We start from the raw sequence: 21,384 nt of genomic DNA on the forward strand, positions 1-21,384 counted from the left end.
CAGTAAGAGGAGTGAAAAACAGTTGAATTTAATAAAAGGACTGGCACAAGAGTCTTCCAGGACTCTATTCATTCCTGCAGGAAAACACAGCAACACCAGCCAAGTGGAAAACACTGGAAAAGAGCGAAAAAAAATTCCAGAGATGAGCAGCAGGTGGTGAAAAAGACTAAAGTTGCGACTCGATAACGCAGGATTTCATCACCTTTACTGCGCTGCAGACTGTGAATGAGACTCTCATCTGTTACCGTCAGAATCTGCTGAAGGCAAAACTTTGTGAAGAAACCCACATTTACAGCCCGTTGCTCGTGTTTCAGTCTTCGGCCTGGCTCTTGTTCTTTGGGCCAGCAGCTTGCCCGTTGTCTCTGACTCAGATTTACTGTGAGCTGAACTGATTTTACTCCAACTCCCTCTACAGGTAGGGCTGTTCGATATAACGATATATATCAGATGACGATATAAAAACATCTATCGTTTCATTTTACGCTATCGTTTGTTTCGTGGTGTCACAAAATAAACTGTTTACGGCAATATTTTTTCATCGTTTTGATGGTCACTGTAGTGGCTATATTAATTTTTTAAAGTTCTCTCTTTCTCTTATATTTTATATAACCACACTACAGACAGACAAGCACCTGTTTTTATGCGTTGTGGTTAGCAACAACGATGGTAACACCATCGTGTGTCTGCTTGTTTATGTTCCACATAAACCTTTCACAATAAAGCTCAAGATCCTGTTGAGACTTTTCAAAATAAACTGAATCACGTGTAAAAGCAGATTATTTACGGATGAGAAGTAAAAAAGAGCCGCCAATAAACCTTCGACTCAAACGTTAGAACAGGCTTTTCCCTGCAGCACGCCGTGTAATAAATACTCACAAAGAAAACAGCGGCCGTTACAACTTATGTCTAAAAATGTATCGTTTCATGCATCGGTTAAACACTCGACTCCAGCTACATGACGCGCAGCTGGAAACGCTTCCCGCAAGACGAGCTGCCCGAGATTCACAGAATTTACAGAAAATGTTACATTTTTGTGATTTATATTGTTATCGGACGATAGAATTCTTATATCGGGATATGAGATTTTGGTCATATCGCACAGCCCTATCTACAGGGAAGATACTGAGGTAGAAATACTGCATTAATATTAACAGGGCAGCTGGTTTGAGACTGACTGTTGGACCAGTTGGTCAGGTGGGGAAAAACAGTGCATCGCACAAACACAGAGCTGATAAAAGACATATGAGGAAAAAATTATTTCATGTACTCTAAAAGGCACTCACATCAAAGTGGTTGCATCCATAATTTTCTGCATTAAAACGGTAACCTGCGTGTATTGTTGTCATGCAGCTGTAAAGACCAAAACCATTTTGTATCAGGCTGAAAACAAAGTTTGGAAATATGAACATGTCTATGGAGACTGCCTCACTTTTGAAGCATCAAGTGGCCATTAGAGGAACTGAAGCTCTTATCTGCCACATTGATGGCTTCAAGTTGCATTTTGGTCCTCGTATCAGTCATTCCTGTTAACAAGTGACAAAATCAGACTTTTAATTAGACTTTTATAAGTGTGCATCCCTGAAGTAAACACAATTTACTCCCCACCTCCGCTCACACTAAGGTGATAATGCTGCTTCTTCTTTTCTCTGACAGGTTCTTTTTCTCAATCACTGAAACAAATTGAAAACTGCTGCTAATTGGCTAACAGATGGTTGCAAATCTGGCATTCCAGGGGAAGGAATAAATGTTACAATAAATTGGAAATCTGACAGTTGTCTCCAACAGAAAGAGAGTGTGTGTGTGTGCGTGTGTGTGTGTGTGTGTGTGTGTGTGTGTGCGTGTCTGTGTTATTCAATTAATTGTACCAAAGTAAAGGTGTGCTTCTTCGAGGTGCTTTGAGGCGTTATGACTGGCAGTGCAGAGTATATTTTCAGCGAGCAAACATCTGAACATGCAGAACTTCACAAATAACTCATCAGGGAAGCCGTCCATCATGTGGGTCTGATGAGGCCAGGGCTCGCAGAGATTTATTTCCATCCTTTTTGTCTGACTGCTAGAGCGTTTACCATCATTCAGCCTAGAGCTGGGCGATAGAACGATAACGATATGTATCGCGATATAACTTTTACTCGATAGAGAAATTAAGCTATCGCGATAGACCTCGCCGCTCTTGTCCTCAAAAAAAAAAAAAAAAAAAAGGTCAGCCAATCCAAATTAAGTAGCGCAGAGCCGAACCAATCACAGCCGCAGCGTCACGTCGCGTGACTTGTTACGTACAGCACAAGTGCCAAGCCGCACGTGTGTTTGTTTGGGAAGCAGCCAGCGGGTAATGGAGCCAGCGCATAATGGAGGAAATGAGTGTGCCGACTAGAAAAATCAACCGAGCGTGACCGAAGAGAAAACAGATGATGGTTCCAATGCCGGAGAGATTGTCGAACGGAAGAGCCAAAGAAGTTCCGTAGTGTGAAGGTATTTCGGCTATTTCAAGTCTGACAAAAATAGAGTAGCGTGCACTGTAAATTGTGCCGAAAGCAAGTCTGGAAATACAATAAACTGGTGCATGCGTCACACTGTGCGCCACGTTATTGTTTCGGTGAAATGAATTTCTACAATACTGTTACTGTTAATTCTACTCTCTGCAGTGTTTAAATGCTTACATATACACACAGTTACTGTCCCTCCACACTTACGACTCGGTTCTGCTTCTATGCCCCAGCTTTGTTTACTTTTTCCCACCGAGGCTTCTAGACTTCTGATTGGCCAACATTTCGGCACGGTTAGGAATCTAGCGCCACCTGCAGCTTTGGCATGTTCATAGCAGCGTTTTCCTTCATTTCTGCCTTTATGTGTGGACGGGATTATTTTTTTAAAACGAAAACGGAAAATCTCCGTTTTCAAAAATACCCGTGTACGTGTGGACGTAGCCTCAGTCTCTGACTGGAAGCGCTAATTCGTCATTCGGCTTTTGTCAGACTAAAGTAACTGTTAAAACTGTTTGAAAAGCTCAGCTATACAACAAGGAGAGATTGAGAATTTCCTTTTAGTTCTCAGTTTATTTGATATTGACAAAAGTTAGTCAGTTTTGTCTGTTCTTCTGTAAAACAAACTAAGATTTATTTTTAGAATTAATATTTTGTTTCTAAGTGGAATTGACAATTTAGTCTGTTTCGTTTGTCCTATTTTGAAACTTAAACGCTTTAGCGGCTGCCTTTTGTGTAGTTTGCAATATTTGCCTTTTATTTATCTGAAAAAGTCTCATGTTCCTTAAGTACATCTACCCTGTTGAACTTATTATGGGAAATAAATATTTAAATAAAAACAAGCTGCTGATTATTTCACATTTTACTTGTGAGCAACGGCACATTTAAATCTTACAAATATAGTTATTTGGCTTATATCGTGATAGATATCGTTATCGCCTGAAATGAAAAAAACATATCGTGATATGAAAAAATCTCATATCGCCCAGCTCTACTTCAGCCTCAGCTCCACATCAGCAGGTCGATCTAAATTAGCCAGCTAATGCCGGGCAATATTTCACCTCACCTCCACCCCAGAACAGACCAATCAATGGAGGTTTGAGTCAACGCCATGATTTGTTTAGCTGTAATGAAGCCACATAATTCACCTGCAGCTCCCCCGGCCGACAGCACTTGGCAGCGTTACAAATGCCGTTTCACACTGATTGGACTGTCGACGTTATAAATGAGGAGAGGGTGAACACGGGTACCATCCCTCTGTCTGCGGGAGGGGAACACACTCCTCCTTTTATTTGTATGTAATATCCAAACATGCATGCAGCTTCTTTTTTTTTTTACTTAAATTTTTTTTAATTCACTGTTTTATTCATTACTGCACTGATTGGCTGTGATTATTTGGCTTCCTCAGAATGATTGGATTCTGATAAACAGGACTTTGCTGAGTAACCTGATGGAAACTGGGACCATTACGTCTCACACTCAATCCTCCATCCTCTCCCCGCCGAGCTTTAAAACATTTAGAAAGAATAAGACCTACCATGTAATTAGTTTGGACTGCCTGGGAAGTGGGCACAGTGGCAGACTGTGCCAGTTCAGCCGTCGCTGCGTCCACATGCTGGCTATAATTACACGATTTCAGAGTTTGCAGCTGAACGTGATGATTATCTCTTCAGCATGAAGGGAATGATGCTAGTGTGGTGACAGTGGTCTAGATTTTCTTAATGACCCTTACTGTAGTACAAGACATGACCTCACTAGAGATTTATAACTTAGTCTTAGTTTCCAACTAAGTTCAAACAGAACAGTGTGTGACTGGTTCTGGCTCCCACCAGCTTTCCCTAAAGTTTTAACAAATGAAGCCATCTGGCGAAATGGAAAGTTCTGAGGAAAATTACCGTTGACATCCGAGACAGAATTCATTGTGAGGTGTGATTCTCCTGGCTGATGTAACCTGATTCAAGCTTACCTCTGTGAATTACACGCTGTCACTATATTGTCCTGAGTGGATAAGGTCAGCTAAATCATTCCAGTGCTGATCTGATAAAGCGATGTGACCGTATTCACATCACTTCGTCAGCTAACGTTACCAAACCATCACCGGATTCATCCACGCAGCCAAGTTAAAGCTAGCTAGCCAACTCTACTGCTTGGTAACATTATTTGTGCATGTAAATGTGGCTTCTTCTCCACACATAGAAGTTAGTCATGGAGTGCTGGGATCAACTGCATTTACATTATACATGCTTCCTTGAGGCAGTATTGTTCAAAAGCTCATTGCTATGCAGATGGTCTATCTGTGAAGCCAGTTAAACTGCAGCCTTGTCTCTAAAGAATAAAATCCTGGATGTTGTAATTTTCTTGTCTCACATTTAGATAAAACTGAGGGTGTTATACAGTAAGTCTTGAGCTACACCCTTCTTTACATTTTGCAGGAAAATGGGTAATGGGTGGCATTTTTCATAAGGTTGAATGAAGAAATGGGAACAACAATGGAAGTTACGCCGAGCTGCTTTTAATACCAAAACCAAAGAAATGCTGTGAGAACAGCAGAACAGATATGACAGAGTTTCTTGTTCTTAATGATCTGTTCCCGTCGTGCTCGGTTTCTGTGTTCGCTGTTGCAGTCACGCTTTACAGCATGTTGTGCTGGAATGAACCTCCAGAATCTGTGGCAGTGTGTTCACTCTGTGGGCCTCGATTGTCTTCTGGTCACACTGAACGAACAAACACACACACACACACACACACACACACACACACACACACACACACACACACACACAGAGCGACTCAGCTATTCTCCATAATGAAGTCCTTGTCATTCATATGACACAGAGACTGCTCTGGCCCACGTTCACATTGGCACAGAATGTCAAAAATTGCATCGAGGCGGTGGCGGCGTCCTGCCAGCACCATTACAGGAGGGTTAATTATTCACTGCTAAATATATTTTCTTACAACAGTCACTGTCACGCCAAGAGATAAACGAGGAAATTGGGGAAACTGCTGTGTTGACAGAGCAGAGTTTAGTGTCTGTACACGTGAAATCTCTGCTGTAGAAGCCTCTGCAGAAAACTTGGGCAGCACATCACAGGTCTACCTGATGTGGCTCACATCGTACTGACTGGTGTTGACGTGCTCAGTTATGTGCTGTGCAACCCAATGAATGCACTGTCATAACAAATCAGCAGTAAACCATCCCGTCAGGCACCGATGGCCGAGAGGCTCACTGTTCCATCCCGAAGATGCTCTCTGACCACAGTCCCTGCATCCAGCTCACCTCCACACACACAGAGAGGCAAATTAGACCGATATCAGAGTCCTCAGAGACATAGAAGTCAGAAAGCTGCACTGCTGCCAGTCACGAGCTGAACTTTCTGGAAATGCAGCTTCTTGCTTTTTCACTGCATTTGTTCAGTGTTTCGTCTAACACCTTCAGTGCACATCCTTTCTCACAAACTTTTTCCTCTGCGTGAGCTGGCAGCAGCAGCCCTTCCACTGAAGCTTATCACCTCTGAAAAACAAACGCCGGAGCTAAAAGCATTTTTTGGACCCTACTTACTTTTGGGAGTGCCAGCAGAGAGGGAAGCTCGTCAGAGACCCTATAATCGCAGGAAACAAAAGCCTGACAGGTTTTAACACTTGAAGCCATCGTCTCCTCAGAGGATGTGTCCCAGCTGGCGTGCTTTCAGGCTTTTGCAGCTTTTTGCAGACCGGAGGGGCATCGAAGGTTTAACTTGCGATGCCTGGTTTAAAATGTCTGGTAGCTGATGTGGATGATTTATTTCCTGTGAGATGAATGCAGGTCACTGAGATCAGTTAAAGTCCTCCTGTGTGCTGATATCTGTGCAGCTGAAGTCTACACTGCTGGTTTAAAGATGGAATTAAATATAATTTAATGTAATTTATCAAATTCAGATGTTTTGTTTAATTCTGAGTGTTTTTCATTTTAAAACAAACTACTATTTATGTGTTGCAGTGACACTGGTAGCTGCTGTCCTTTACTGGGCTGCAGAGAGCTGTTGATGCTTACATGTAGTTTTCAGGGTGAGAAGAATAAACTGAACAAAATACAAATTAATGAAAAATGATTCCTATGCAGAAACAAACTGCACCTTCACTCACCACAAGGGGGCTCCAGCACTGGTTGTGTGTGTGTGTGTCTGCAGTCTAACTGTGTTGGGTTGTGTTGTACAGCGCGATGACACAAAGCCTTCCTTTGTCAGTCTGCTGGAGGACCCGCTGTCTGTGTGGCTTGCTGCTCTCTTGTTCATGCGTACATGCGTACATGCGTGTCACACTGGTGCCGCTCTTTGGAAACACTGAGTGCTTCTGGCCTTGGCGGCTGGACAGAGGCTCCCCGCCATTCTGCTGCTGTGAAATGGGCCATTGTTCTGCTGATGCTGCGCAGGGCTGTGACTCAAACATGAGGTGGAAACGGATTACTCAAATATATGCAGAGTACAACACGATGTTTATGGTCTCCTGGTAACTCGACAGGCCCGACCGTCCACGCTGGAATACTGCTTAATATTCAGGCTTTCTCTCTCCGCTGCAGCAGACGCTCTGAGCACAGCCTGTGCATGTTTCAGATAACGTACAATAAGTGTAGAGTAATTGTGGGAGCAATATCAATAGGTAGAATTTTATTTAGTTATGTTTTAATGTTTATTAACGTTTCCAGCTCATGTCATGTCGGCCGTGTCTGACCAACAAACTATAACCCGGAGATTTTCAAATTAAAGGCATAAAACAAAACAGACAAGTTGCAACCTTTGAGTTTTGTTCAATTAATGAACTAAATTATAAACATAATTATAATTAGTTACTCAGATTTCTTACCGTGCACCATTCCACATGCTTTCAGCTCTATATTCTTCTACTAGAGTAGCTCTGCATGATTTACAATTTACAGTAATCTTTATTTATGTGATGCTGCATTACTGCAGTCACTCTGAAGCAAGCAGTTTGGGCTCCTCCACCTTTATGCCAGCTGTCTTCTGATTGGCTGCCCCTCACAGACAGAAGGTTTTAACAGCAGGTGGGTGGGGCTGCGATGCCCTACAACCTGAGCACGTGGCTCACAGAGATTACTTATTATTTGAAACGTTGGTGATTTTTAATAAAACCGTCAATTTCTAGAACACGACAAGGTTCCACGTTCCAAAATGAGGTCCACGTTCAAAAGAGAGAATTTCAGCAAAGGGTAAAATCCGCGCTGATCTCATCGCTCTGTGCTGCACGCCGCACTCCGCCTCCACACAAACAGCACAATCTGCTGAGGTAATCCTCGCAGAGAAGGAACTCTGAGGCCACTTCACCCTGCGCTGATAGTGCAGCGCTGAGTCTGCTCACTGTGCCTGTTGCACTACAAGTGTACACACACACACACACACACACACACACACACACACACACACACACACACACACACACACACACAGAGCTGTGGATTAGAGATGATTTGAGGAATGTCTGCGTGCCTGTCAGCACAGGTGGAGGTTTTTACTCCAACACACCTGTGATTGTGTGAGAGTGAGCAGAGTGTGAAAAGCCTTTCTGCTGCCGGTTTAGGACGACTGTGAGGTGTTTATCCTGCAGACACAGCGTCTGTATTTCCTGCTGATGGAGGAGGAAGCCGTGTGCGCTTCAAAGTGTCTCTCATTTTAGTTAAAGACAATCATTTTTAACATGGGTCGAGACAGCAGCTGTGTGCACGCACAGCGATCACACACAGTGCACCATCCATCTGGTTAACAAACCCCGGGCTGATTCACACAGAGATGAGTCTGCAGTGCAGTTCAGCCCAGAATCTACAGGAAGGCATCAGCATGGTTCCATAAAACGTTTACACACACAAACTCTCTAACGGGGTGTAAAGTCATGGTTTGTGTAGCCACGAGGCAAACCGAAGCACAGTGACGGACTTCAGGTGTACGAGCCACACCCCTGAACTGAAACCTGGATACCCACACAACAAACAGCTGAATTCTGTGTGTGTGTGTGTGTGTGTGTGTGTGTGTGTGTGTGTGTGTGTGTGTGTGTGTGTATTGTTGATGGGGAGCTCTTTTCAGTTTTTGAAAATGTGTTGTGTGACAGCTGTGCACATCATTCTCAGTCTGCTTTCTGAGGTTTGTGTTGTGAGCATAGACTGTGTGAGCAAGTGTCTCTTCATTGTTTGTGAAGTCTTGTTGGGCAATCTTTTAAATACAGTCTGTGGTGTTGAACGTGGAGTTCAGGTTGTATCACTCCTTGTGAATGTTTTGTGTATTTTTCTGGCTCAAATAACATTGGATTTAATGTCCCTATACCAGCAGATACATTCAGTAAATGCATATCTGTCATATTCATAACAGTTTTTGAACACTGAGTAAAGAGCTGCAGGTACATCACAGAAACACGAGCCCTCCCTGACCTCCGTTACAGTAATATGAAAACACTTTATCATACCAGCACCTTTTTTCTGACTAGCTTTATAATTTTTGGAAAATAATTCCAGTCCAAGTTCTCTAAGAGTTTTTCTGGAGGTCATCCCTGCAGGCCCGGTGCTGCTGCTCAGGTGTGAGGTTACATCATGTTAGAGAAGAATAGAAATAATTGACAGGTGAGGGATCATGAGTGTGTCCACACAGGCCTGCTTCGTCTCAGGTGGAAATCTTTCCCTCCTCCTCCTGGAAGAGAAGAAAACATCTTCAGCAGCTCTTGTGTGAAACTTTAATGAAGAGGACTCTGTGTCGAGTCTTGTGTGAGCGAAGCTGTGGAAGAACAGACTTGTTTAATTTTTTTATCTCCTCCCCGTGCTCTCCCGCAGGTCGACTCTACGCCATGCAGACGGGCATGAAGCTGGACAGCAAAACACCCGAGTGCCGAAAGTTCCTGGTCAAACTCATGGACCAGCTGGAGACGGTGAGTTGGATTCCCTTTAGTCCTGTTCCTCCTTCAGTGCGGACCCTTTTTCCTGTTTAGTTCTCTCTTGCTGATTGTGTCACGTTGAATAATGAGTAAATGAAGCGCATTAGCTTAATCATCTCAAACCAGGAGCTTCAGTATTTCAGGAGCTTGCTGACTGCATCTAAATGAGAAAGATTAATTTGGGTCTGTTCGCTGGGTCTGATTTTCATTCCTGCTTTTGACTTCAAGTGATTAAGAGAACAAAAACACGCAGATGAGATGGTCATTGCATTTGTTTCATAAACATGCTCTTGATTTTTCTGGACTCCCTCTCCCTCTGTGGAGAGGACACACGGGCTTGGGGGTCCCTGGTTTCTGTGCAGGCCTCGAGGCCATGCAGGCTGCAGCTCATACTTTCATTGGGATTATTTATTTATTTATTTTATACTGAAGTTTAAGCTTTGCATCGAGAAAATCTGCCAGATTAAATCAGCCCGGTTTATTTTTATTTATCTGTAAGAAACCGAGGCTCATAGAGGACGTCTGAGGAGCTTTTGTCTGCCCCTGCTGTACAGCTCAGGTTTAGTAAATTAATAAGAGATATGAATAGAAGTATCTCGAGGGTTGATAAGAATCTTGTTGGATTTCATATACATCAGATTTTAAGTGACGTGTTACGTGAAGAACAATGACCTCCTGCTGAGCTGCACGGTCCAGCCGACAGCCTCGTTACTCCTGCTCCGAGCCTGTGACGCTGGCTGCACCGCTGCCTGTACACCGCCTCTACCTCAGCAGCACACGGCTGAATGGCTCTTTTCTTAGAAAACACACACACGTCAGGTATTACTATGTTGTGGGGACATCTAATTGACATAATGCTTTCCCTAGCCCCGTACCCTAACCATGAAAAAAGAATGCCTAAACCTAACCCTCATCCTAAACCTAACATAACCATAACCTAACTCTAACCCTGACACTAAAACCACATTATGAGTCTCAAAAATGCCTTCAAACCAGGATTTTGGTCCCCAGAAGTATAGTAAACTTTAAATCTTTGGTCCCCACAAAGATATGAATACACACACACACACAACGCAGCCCTCTAAAAGGCTTGACATTTACCTGTTGGTTATCAGAGGCTGCACTCACTGCATAAGGTCCTCTCAGAGCTTTGAGGTTTCTCTCCTCGGAGAGGTTAAAATACTGCTGGGGTCCCAGTGACCCCAGAGGGCCCCCTACAGGTCACATGCACTGCTGGGCAGCAAGATATCATAAGTAATGCAGTAAAGCCTTCAAAAGGTCTGTTAGCAGACATACTTCGCAGGCCAGGTAATGTCATAATACTTCAAGTTTTCCTTCAATTTGTCCATATATGTATGAACTACGAACACTTTCATCAGTACGTTCTGTGCCATGTCACGCAACGAGCCTGAGCCTGTTATTTCTGAGCCTGTATTGTTTTAAAGATGGTTTAAGCCATAGACTGTACATAAAAGATGGCTGCAGATAATGTGATGTCACACACTGGTATCTAAAGTTCTTGAACTTTTCCTTGAACTTGGCATTTTAGCTGTTGTTGTATTTTTCTCAAAAGCAGATGTGGTGAGTGAAGTATGGATCTAAGGAAACCATCCTGAAATATGCACCGCTTTAGCCTTCTTTTTGACTCTGACGGGTACATGGTTTCTAAAATAAATGTCATGTTGTGCACAATAAGACGTAAACCCAGTGATAACCCAGACAATGTTCTCCCCATTTCCTGCCACTGCGCTCTGAACCTGAAGTGTGTACAAGGACAGGAGAATGTCGGATTTAAGCGTCATTTAAGTTACTGACCCTCGTTAGCGACTCGCGGGCCAGAAACATTTCTCTCAGATGGCACAGAGTGCAGAGCGACAGCTGGACAGCTGTGCCACACCTCACTGTCACTCTGGATATGTGGTCAAGTTGCACATATTTACAGATGCCTTACTAAGACAGTCCTGAGCCTCACTGCCAGGGAGTGTAAGCCGACCACAACAAGGTAATCAACAACCTTTGATTTATATTGAGATTTATATTGATAACGAACGATATATAAATCTAACAATAACAAGGTTTTGTTTCACATACCATTCAGCCTGAACCTCTGATCAGAGATTTTACATTCAGTCATTCACATGAGAGCAAAGGCCTGATGATGTAAGTTGTGGGTTATCTTAACCCCCACTCACAGCTGACCAGTGCTGACATTTTCCTGCTGAGGTCGATGTAAAGTTATCCTGCTCCATCAGGTGAAGACTCTTTGGGTTTTATCTCTTTTCACCATTTAATGTGAAATGGTATTATTATTATGGTAAATAATCTTTATCATTAGGGACTCTTTGTGCCACAAGTCTCACTTAATTTTGGAATAAGACACGTTGGTTTGCGTCTGTTTGTTCTCCAAGCTTACGAGAACATCTTGTGCTTCTCCGTGAGTCACATTTACGTAATGCAGGCTGTCTCCTGTCTGCTAACAGGAATGGGCTAATTCGATTTTGTGGAATTGTTATGATGACGGGAGGAAGGGAGGGAGCAGGTGATCGGGCTGAGAGTGTCCCAGCGGGGGGGCCAAGTGAATTTATCGAGACTAAGAAGAACCCACGGAGAGGTGATGAAGCTCTAAAACACATCCGTCAGCTTCAGTTTTACTGTCCATGTCATTTTGATCCTGTAGTTTCCCACCCTCATCGCGCATGTTTCTACTTCTACGGTTACATCCAACGTTTACCGTTTCAAGTTTAACTTGCTACGTGGCAAATCAGGTGTGGGTCTGAACAGTTAAAGGAATCAGATGCAGCCTGATTTTACAGAAGCTCCAGGGATCTCCGTCACACATGTGCGTCGCTTTCCCGACACGACACACACCTGCTGTATATAGCCATACATTGCATTGCACTACTCTCAGAAAATATTTCTCACAATATATAATTTTCTGTCCTCCTTTTCAATGAGCTGCTGTCCCTGGTGTCACCTTGTCACGGTGGTGATGTTAGCATGCTCCGCTGGCTGCTGCAGTTTGCTCTGGGTGGAGTCTTTTTAGGGAAATATTCTTAGGTAAACTTGTTCAGTGTGAGCATTTATAAAATATGAATATTAACTGTTGGTCGTAAAATATCAAACAGTCACTCCTGACTGTGTCAGCTTCTGCTTGATGCTGTGAACATGGAGTGACGACTGCCGCGTTTGTTGCGTCGTCTTTCTGACGCCTATTGCCAGCTTGGAGTCGCAAGCAGGTCGGTTGCTTGAGACGTCTCCATGCATCACTGCAGGAGCAAGGAGAGTCTGAGAGGGAAAGCTGATGCAACATCTGGTAAAGAAAAGAAAACTTTAATTTCCTTTTTTTCTGAGGAGCAGCAAGAGTTTAGGAGAAGACTGCAGGTGAGGATGGCCACAAATAAGGCTGTGATCAGTAGAGCAGGGCGATATGGCCAAAAATATTTATCACGATATATATTTGAAAATTTGCGCTAACGATATAACCGACGATATAATTGATGCGAGACAAAATACAACTCCACAACATTACTAGCGCAAAAAGACAACCTTCCATTTATTTTCACTTAAACAAGAAGCTGGTTTTTATGTACATTAAAGCTTTATAAAAATGTAACAGTGCAAATGCAAATTCCTTGCTGAAAGTTTAACCAAAAGGCATTTCCAGTAGAAATGGGCTGACATATCCTGAGCATAACCATGTATAATATCCACTGAAGTTAAAAAGAGGTGCTTTGCAACATTAAACTGCAGTGTGCAGTACGCATTTTTCGGACCATAAGGTGCACGGGATTATAAGGCACATTAAGTGAAACAAAGCAGTCAGATAAATCAAACTTTATTAAACTCATTCTTCTTGCTTCCTTCACTTCTGTACCATTGATTCATTAATGTTGAATTCTCTGGCAGCTGCTCTATTCCCATGTTGTTGCAGTATATTAATGACTAACCTCGTATTGTGGATGGATTATCTCAGTTGTTCTCCTGACTGAAGTTTGGTCCGTTTACAGCATCCTGCCATGCGATTGCATTTGTTTCTAACCATGAAGAACCTTCACGTTAACTTTTATAAGTGGAAAAGTGTTAGTGTTCGTCCTCCAGCTTCACTGTTTATGTTATGCTAACATAGCTGTGTCGCTAGCGATCACGTAGCACATCATTATATACCAGCTAGCCCAACTTCAGTAACCCTACAAACGTCACTGCTGTTTAGTTTCCTGTCTTCATTTATGTTGGAAGTGATAGCAGAGCTGTACGTTTGATTTTTTTTCAGAAATCTCTCAGTCAGAACATGCAATATCATGCTTAGGTAACTAGCGAAACTAGCGAGCTAACTTCCGCTAGCTTCCTGCTAACTTCTAACTCCGTTAAATGTAATAACTTTTGTTTTCATGGATGCCTGGAAGTTAAACTTTATAGTTACACCTGGTAAAGCAGCAATGCTGATCGTTTTATTAAAGATGAAAGAATTTAGACAGTTTTTAACTCTTAAGTGATGCTGCAGTGTTGTTTGACCTGAAGTATAAGGAGTTTAGGACCCAGATTACTCCCAGATTTAAGAGCATCTTAGTCCGACAAATACGACAATAACAACGGCCGCTTGCATGTTCTGCAAAAAAAATGTGCTTTGTTGTGTATCTGACGGACAAACACCAAACCAGTTCCACATCACGGAAGTTGCACCATTTTTACAAACCAATTCTGGTTCATCTGTTTCACTCAACAATCGGCCATGTGCGTATGAAAACAAAGGCACTGCGCATGCGCGTTTTACTCCCATTCTATCGCGATATTTCATTTTCCTATCGTTGCCTAACATTATACCGGTATTACCGTGAACGGTATAATATGGCCCAGCCCTAGTGATCAGGGCCTATCCGGTTGTTAAGTCTGACGTCACTAGCCGTGTCTGGGTCTAAACTCCGCTGCAGGTCCATATATCAAACGATCACTATGGCATAACTGAGAGTTGAAAAACTGTCTAAAGTCTTTCATCTTTAATAAAATGATCAGCGTTCTGCTCTACCAGGTGTAACAATTGAGTTTAACATCCAGGCATCCATGAAAACGGAATTTATGACATTTAATGGAGTTAGAAGTTAGCAGGGAGTTAGCTCGCTAGCTTCTATCTAAATACAATATAGCATGTCCTGACTGCGGGGTTTTGGAAACAAATTAAAACGTACAGCTTTCTTATCACTTCCAGCATAAATGAAGACAGAAAACTAAACAGCAGTGACGTTTGTAGGATTACTGAAGTTGGGCTAGCTGGTATATAATGATGTGCTACGTGACCGCTAGCGACACAGCTATGTTAGCATAATATAAACAAGCTAACTTTTTTTTCCACTCGATAAAAGTTAACGTGAGTTTTCTCGGTGGTCAGAAACAAATGTAATCGCATGGCAGGATGCTGTAAAAGGACCAAACTTCAGCCAGGAGAACAACTGAGATAATCCATCCACAATACGAGGTTAGTCATTCATATACTGAATGGGGCGATCGTGGCTCAAGAGTTGGGAGTTCGCCTTGTAATCGGAAGGTTGCCGGTTCGAGCCCCGGCTTGGACAGTCTTGGTCGTTGTGTCCTTGGGCAAGACACTTCACCCGTTGCCTACTGGTGGTGGTCAGAGGGCCCGGTGGCGCCAGTGTCCGGCAGCCTCGCCTCTGTCAGTGCGCCCCAGGGTGGCTGTGGCTACATTGTAGCTTGCCATCACCAGTGTGTGAATGTGTGTGTGAATGGGTGGATGACAGGTTGTGTAAAGCGCTTTGGGGTCCTTAGGGACTAGAAAAGCGCTATACAAATACAGGCCATTTACCATTTACCATTTATACTGCTGCATGGGCTGGGCTGTAGTTACATCCTAAGGTTTTAAAAACTGAGCTTAAATAAATGATTAGCGGTAATAAAAGCCGAGGGAGGTCAACAGGGATCACTGACTGTTTTAGGAGCTTTTTGAGATCAAATAGAAGAAAATACATAACATTAAACATGTTAACAACACAAAAGCCATATTAAACGCAGACTACTTTAGACCCGGAAGTAGGATTCGTCACGTCATCACTGAACAACCGGATGCCAGCTTTCAGAGCAGGTTTCAGGTTTTACAGAGAGAACTGGTGTCATGTTGTGAACCTGTTGCAAAACTGTTTCCCAGGCTGATAGCAGGCAGCAGGAGTGGTTCAAACACGGACCTGATTCAGGCTCCGTCTTATTCTGATTTGGTTTTGCTCGGTAAACTTCAGCTGCAGTCAGACTGTGATCACACCAGCACAAACCCAATTAATCATGTGGAAGCGCTGCTATTGTCCAGATGGAGCCCGAACAAGTTCTGTGAAACACGGGGACACCCCGAGGTTTCCACTCCTTAATGAACTGTTGCTTGTTGCTGTGACTCATTCTGCAGCGCTCTGAGTCAGGATTTAAACCCCACCCCCCACCCCCCACCCCCACCCCCCACTCCTCCCCCCCAATCCTCCCTCCCAATTTCCCCACTGACCTGGCTCGTACGTACTAGGCATTAGGCATGCTGGACTTTTATTTTCCACTGTCATTGCCAGCTCAAGCCTTTCACTGGGACGGTGGAAGATCACTTGTTTGAAAATCAGTTTCATGTGATGCAGGATGGGAAACCTCAGAGATGCCAGTCATGGTAGATGCTGCTAAATTTAGATCTTTGTCTCCTGCAGCAGCCACTGAGGATGAGCGCCGTGGTCTCTCACAGCGGGGAGATCAGGGTGGTCAAACAGGTGGTCCTTCTTCTGTGACTTAATCAATCTGTTTTACCTGCAGAGTTTATCAGGTAAAACACACACCAGTTTAAAATCAGCTCAGCCGCTTTACGAATGGAGTGAGCGAATGAGTAATGCGGCTAATTCTGGCTCTGTAAGTAAAGCAGATTAACAAGCTGCTCGATTTGCTTCTACTTTGCATTTTATTGGCAGAGAACACATTGTTATTGTTGCTCAGTCGTGTTCATTTAAGGGTGAGAAGCCAAAATGATTGAGGTTATAATTCAATCAATTGTGCAGCCTTATCAAACATACTGTACAAAGACTCAGATTTCTTGGAGCCTGTTCGATGAGTCTGTGGTGGTTCTGATCACCTGTGACTGTGGGAATTACGCGCATCTGAACAAAGATGGACTTTATCAGAACCACATCATGGACTGAACTGAAGGTTTTCAGAAATGTAGACCCAAACCCAGATGGATACATGTGTCCAGCTATTTGAATTTCCTCTTGAGCCCTGAGCGGTCGAGGAGTTACGGTAAAATCCCGGTGGAGCTGATTTTTCATGCCACTCTGTGAGTACTTGGTACACCAACTATCACTGCAGAGCACAGGTTCTCTTTTTTCCAAAACCGTTTGATTTTCGTCTCTAACACAAACATTAACAGAGTTACAGTAAAGCGTGCTTTTACACGGACCACCAGGTTCATGGTTCAAAAAGGGTTAAGACCTCACTAACGTCAAGGAAACATGTATTGATCTCAGACACTCAAAGCTTTCTGAGTTTAGAGACACTGACTTGAAGCTCAGACACATGAACACTGCTCAGCGGATGATGGAGGAAAATTCAAATGACTGCAACTAGAATTTAGATTTGAATTGATTTTAATTTAATTTAATTTATGCAGCACCAAATCAAAACAACAGTTGCCTCAAGGTTCTTTATATTGTAAGGTAGACCCTACAATAATAGATGCAGAGAAAAGCCCAACACTCGTACTATGACCCTATGAGCAAGCACTTTGGCGACAGTGGAAAGGAAGAGGTGGGCCGAGGCTGCAGACTTGAGCATAAAGCATCAGCTGCAGTCAGAGGTGTTGGAGCTGGAGTCTCTGTGATTCATTGTCACTCACATATTTATGGTCTTCATTTATTAACAGAGCTCATGAAAGCGTGGCTGGGCGTCCCGTCGCTCATGCACACTGCTGTGCATGTGTGGATTTCTGTGGGAAGCGGCCCCGGTTTGTTGGTTTGGACTTGGTTTGCACCTCCGTGCGTCACACTCGCTGCTCCCAGAGTCAATAAGGCGTCACGGTCTCGTATCAAAGGCTTGCTTCGCTCTAACCTGGTCCAGGTTTACATTTAAAAAGTGGCGCTAATTCTTCTGCTTCACTTTAAGTTTGGTCGCCTGTCAAACGGAAACCTAACCAGAGCGAGCGAGCCTGAGAGTCATGGCTGAGTTTAGCGACTTTCCTTTCATCCCACATTCTTGTATTCCCAGGCCAGTTGTCCTCTGCTGTCCTACGCTCAGCTCAGTGCTTTTACATTCCTCCGCTACGACTCACAGTCAGCGAACAGAGTATCTATTCAGCCCGGCCAGGGTCCACCTGCTGGAAGCAACCTGCGTGTTTGCTTTAGTGCTTTTACAAGAAACCCGAAGCCTGCTGGACGCCGTAATGGACAGAGCTAGGCATTTCATATAGAGGAGCAATTACAGGTGGAGCAAACCTAGTCAAAGCGAAGCAGAGCGAGCGAGACTAATCAAGCATCATGCTAGATGGCACCCGCTGAAGCGAGGACGTGTTTGCCTGAGTTAAAACATTTGAGCTAAGAAGTCAGAAGTGTTTTTCCGTGCACCAAACCAAAAGCGACACATCCAGGGATCAGGGTTAGTTTCTCCGGCCTCCGCTGGATGTTTAAAGGATCATCTGCAGGTCCTACTAAGTTTTAAAAACTGTAAATAAAGCAGATACTGGGATAAGTACATCCAGTAGATGGAATACTCCAGAAAAAGGGTTTAGCTGGTCAAAGAGAGGCCCTGTTTTAATGATGGCTTTGTGTGAATTTGTGGGCACTGGTGTGTAAGTGTTGGTCTTCGTACAGTGAATGCATTGAGTGTGTGTCACCTGATTCAGCAGTTAAAACAGTACCTGGTCTAATAGCTCTGCAGGTCTATCCGTTTGCAAACGTGAGCGTGTGCAGATGTTCTTCTATATTTCTGATCTGTTGATCAGTTTCAGGCTAAAACGTATTACACCTTTCACAACCAAAGTTTGACACTAAAACAGATTTATTGCTTTTCTCTGCAGAGCTTACACGGTTCCGTTCATGTGTCGTTGTTTTTGTTTCTCCTGCAGATGAAGAAGGAGCTGAGTGATAACGAGTCCATCAGTCAGGAGGTGGTTGGGAACGCCCACATCGAAAACTATGCCTTAAAATTATTCCTCTACGCTGACAACGAGGACAGAGCAGGACGATTCCACAAGTGAGAACCGAGCCACTCCTTAAGAGAGTGTGTGTGTGTGTGTGTGTGTGTGTGTGTGTGTGTGTGTGTGTGTGTGTGTGTGTGTGTGTGTGTGTGTGTGTGTGTGTGTGTGTGTGTGTGTGTGTGTGTGTGCACTTACTAGCAGGACTTTGAAGTTGGCTTTGGCCTGTAATCATAACATCCCAGAAGAGTGTAATGGCCCTGCGTAACTGGTTTGTCAGTGTAATGATTTAATCATTGAATGATGCTCTGATTAGTCCAATTAGAAACTTTGAGGTATTTAAACCTTCAGTTCATGATGGAGTCTAAACATTAGATTGCCATTACAAAGGACTTGATATGAGATTTGTATTCACGAGTACAAGTACTTCATGGAAGGAGTCGTCTTGCAGGAAGAAACACAGAGCAGCTCCCAGCCCTCAGAACCACACAGTCCTGCTGTTTCTCTGCTCAAAAAAATATCTCAAACCTCAGTGAATAAGCGGGATGCACAGACTACCTGGTGCACTGGTGTTCTGTGGACCACAACAATACGATCTGTGACTTTGAAAATGTGAGCACAGCTTCTGTCAAAAGAAACTCAGTTTCTCAGATAAAGGTAATATTCAGATTCCAGTTAGACCCGTTACTTATACTGTGGGCTCTATAAGACCAGCTTTGCATGATTCAGTGTTCAAAATAATTCTTCTTATACTCATACTGGGCCACAGTGCAGCTCATCCTTGCTTTGAACCAAAAGGTTTTACTCGCCCATCCAAGAATGAAAGTTTGTAATTATTAATAAATCGATTAGTGACGGTCTGACGTTTTATTCACACATGGTTTAATTATGACCTTCCTCTCTAATCTGATCATTCACGAGGAAGGTCAGTATCTAACCGGGTCACTGGAAGGGTTTGTTGGAGGATTTCACTGGATAATTATATTTTTTCTTTTATTAGTTTCTTTGAGTCTTGATGTTTTTCCTCTGACAGGAGACATGTTGGAAACACCCCAACACTTTATGTCTTTCATACTGCAGCTCCTCAGCCTTTCCTCACTCTGAAACACAATATTAGGTTCCTCCCACACTCGTGCATGAGGGGGCCGTATCAGGGCTATCCCCACTCAGTGATGTCAGCGAGAGCCAAGAGTAGAAAGGCCTGGGTGAAGCAGAGAGTTTAGAGCAGGCTGAATTCCTCACATCTGCACAATGAGCTCATTATTTGAAACTCTGCCTGTGTTTTTAATATGAACTTACACGAATGGAGCAGAATTCATGGCAGAAAATAAGCACAGCTGCCCCCCTTTAGGCGTCACAGTGTCACAGTGGGAAATTTTCCGGAATGTTCAGGAATATTCAGGAATATTCAGGAATGCTGCTCCTTGTAGTGCACGCTCAGTTTCTGCCGTCACCATCAGATGGTCGACGGCCCTGTTGGGGACGGTCTTGGTCTCGGGGGACTTCTGCGTCCGTACATCCAGTTCCAGACCGTTTGGTGGAAAGCCGGTCACATCTCCTTCCATGGAAGCAGTAACTCAGGCATCATGTGGAAAAATGCTGCCTATTTAGGTCAGGAAACCACCTCAGCCTGTTGATCTTCATTCAGCGTTCAGCTGAGAGTGTTTTAGCAGAGATGTTTCTGCTGCTAATCACAGTGTTCACACCCATCACAGCTTTAACCTTTGGAGCTAATTGAACCAATGAAGTCGGATTAAAACCAAAAACGTTAGTTTGTAATCATTACTCTTCTGTTAGTGACTCTGGTTGTGTTAAATCCTCATATTTAACGGGGAAGAATAACATGACACCAGGTTATTGGAACAGTTGATTTGGGGGATTTCTCTGGAAAATGTGTGTTTCTTACTCTTTTCCTTTGTAATTTCTCCTTCCCCCAGTTTATCACCTGGAATGAGACTGCCCGACAGGAAACACCTTGGAAATAATCAGAAGTGTTTATACGTTCTCCACACGATTTCAATGCGTTCTTTGTTTGTCTTATCTGCGTTTCTAATGGTACATTAAGTGAGGCTGGCCAAATATTTCAGTCAGGAATTCAATCTTTTTTTTCTTTGCTTTGTCTTTAAAAAGTTGGACCCTGTGTCTGACTCAGACACACCATTTCCTAGGAATGAGACAAAGAACAACAAAACAGAAGCACCTGCAACTCTGTGCAACTGCTGTAACCTTTCAACTAAACAAAGAAATCCACCATGCCTGCATGACAAAGTGACTTCAGATACCCGCTTATCCTCCCATTACCTGGATTCAGGTACCCAACAGCAGTTATCGGGCTGAGCTGGTTATCTGGTTGTGAGTTCACCTGGAGTTTCCCTTGCACGTTCACATGATAGGTGCGGTGCTGGTCCATCCATGCTTCTGAACAATAGGAAGCATGGATGAACAGGTTGATGAAGTCTCAGCATGAACACAGCTGCTGTAGACAATGCAGCGGTGTGAGCATGTCCGAGGAGAAGCTTTGGTCAGCAGCATTGTTTAAGATCTGCTGTATTAATAAAGTTTTAAAAGAATTTGAAGCCGATAGAAAGATAGTCATCAGTAATACAGTGACATCATCACCACAGCAGAAACCAAAGGAGTTATTATTTCATTAAAGTAATTAAATCTGCTCATCCTTAAGGAAAACACCCGCTCCAACATCCCGCAAGTTTGCAACTTTATCACTCCACACTTTATTACCTCCCCGAGCCCGGTTCTGCCTGAGGTTTCTTCCTGTTAAAAGGGGGTTTCATTCAATTTATTTCAATTTAATTCAATTCAATTCAATAGCATATCAGT

At 43.4% G+C, this 21,384-nt stretch overlaps 1 protein-coding gene across 3 annotated transcripts in view; it reads left to right on the forward strand.

Moving 5' to 3' along the window:
• Nucleotides 1-21,384, forward strand: part of vta1 (vesicle (multivesicular body) trafficking 1) — a 63,289-nt gene that overhangs the window by 5,230 nt on the left and 36,675 nt on the right. For all 3 annotated transcript variants that reach the window (XM_085382929.1, XM_085382930.1, XM_085382928.1), the window contains exons 2-3: nucleotides 9,292-9,386; nucleotides 18,478-18,605. In XM_085382929.1, coding sequence (XP_085239055.1) covers nucleotides 9,292-9,386; nucleotides 18,478-18,605 — 223 coding nt within the window. The remainder of the gene's footprint in view (nucleotides 1-9,291; nucleotides 9,387-18,477; nucleotides 18,606-21,384) is intronic.

The sequence above is a fragment of the Rhamphochromis longiceps genome, linkage group LG15 (assembly GCF_057381845.1).
Source record: "Rhamphochromis longiceps isolate RC_006_pf linkage group LG15, R_longiceps_female_GT1.1, whole genome shotgun sequence".
Lineage (NCBI taxonomy): Eukaryota > Metazoa > Chordata > Actinopteri > Cichliformes > Cichlidae > Rhamphochromis > Rhamphochromis longiceps.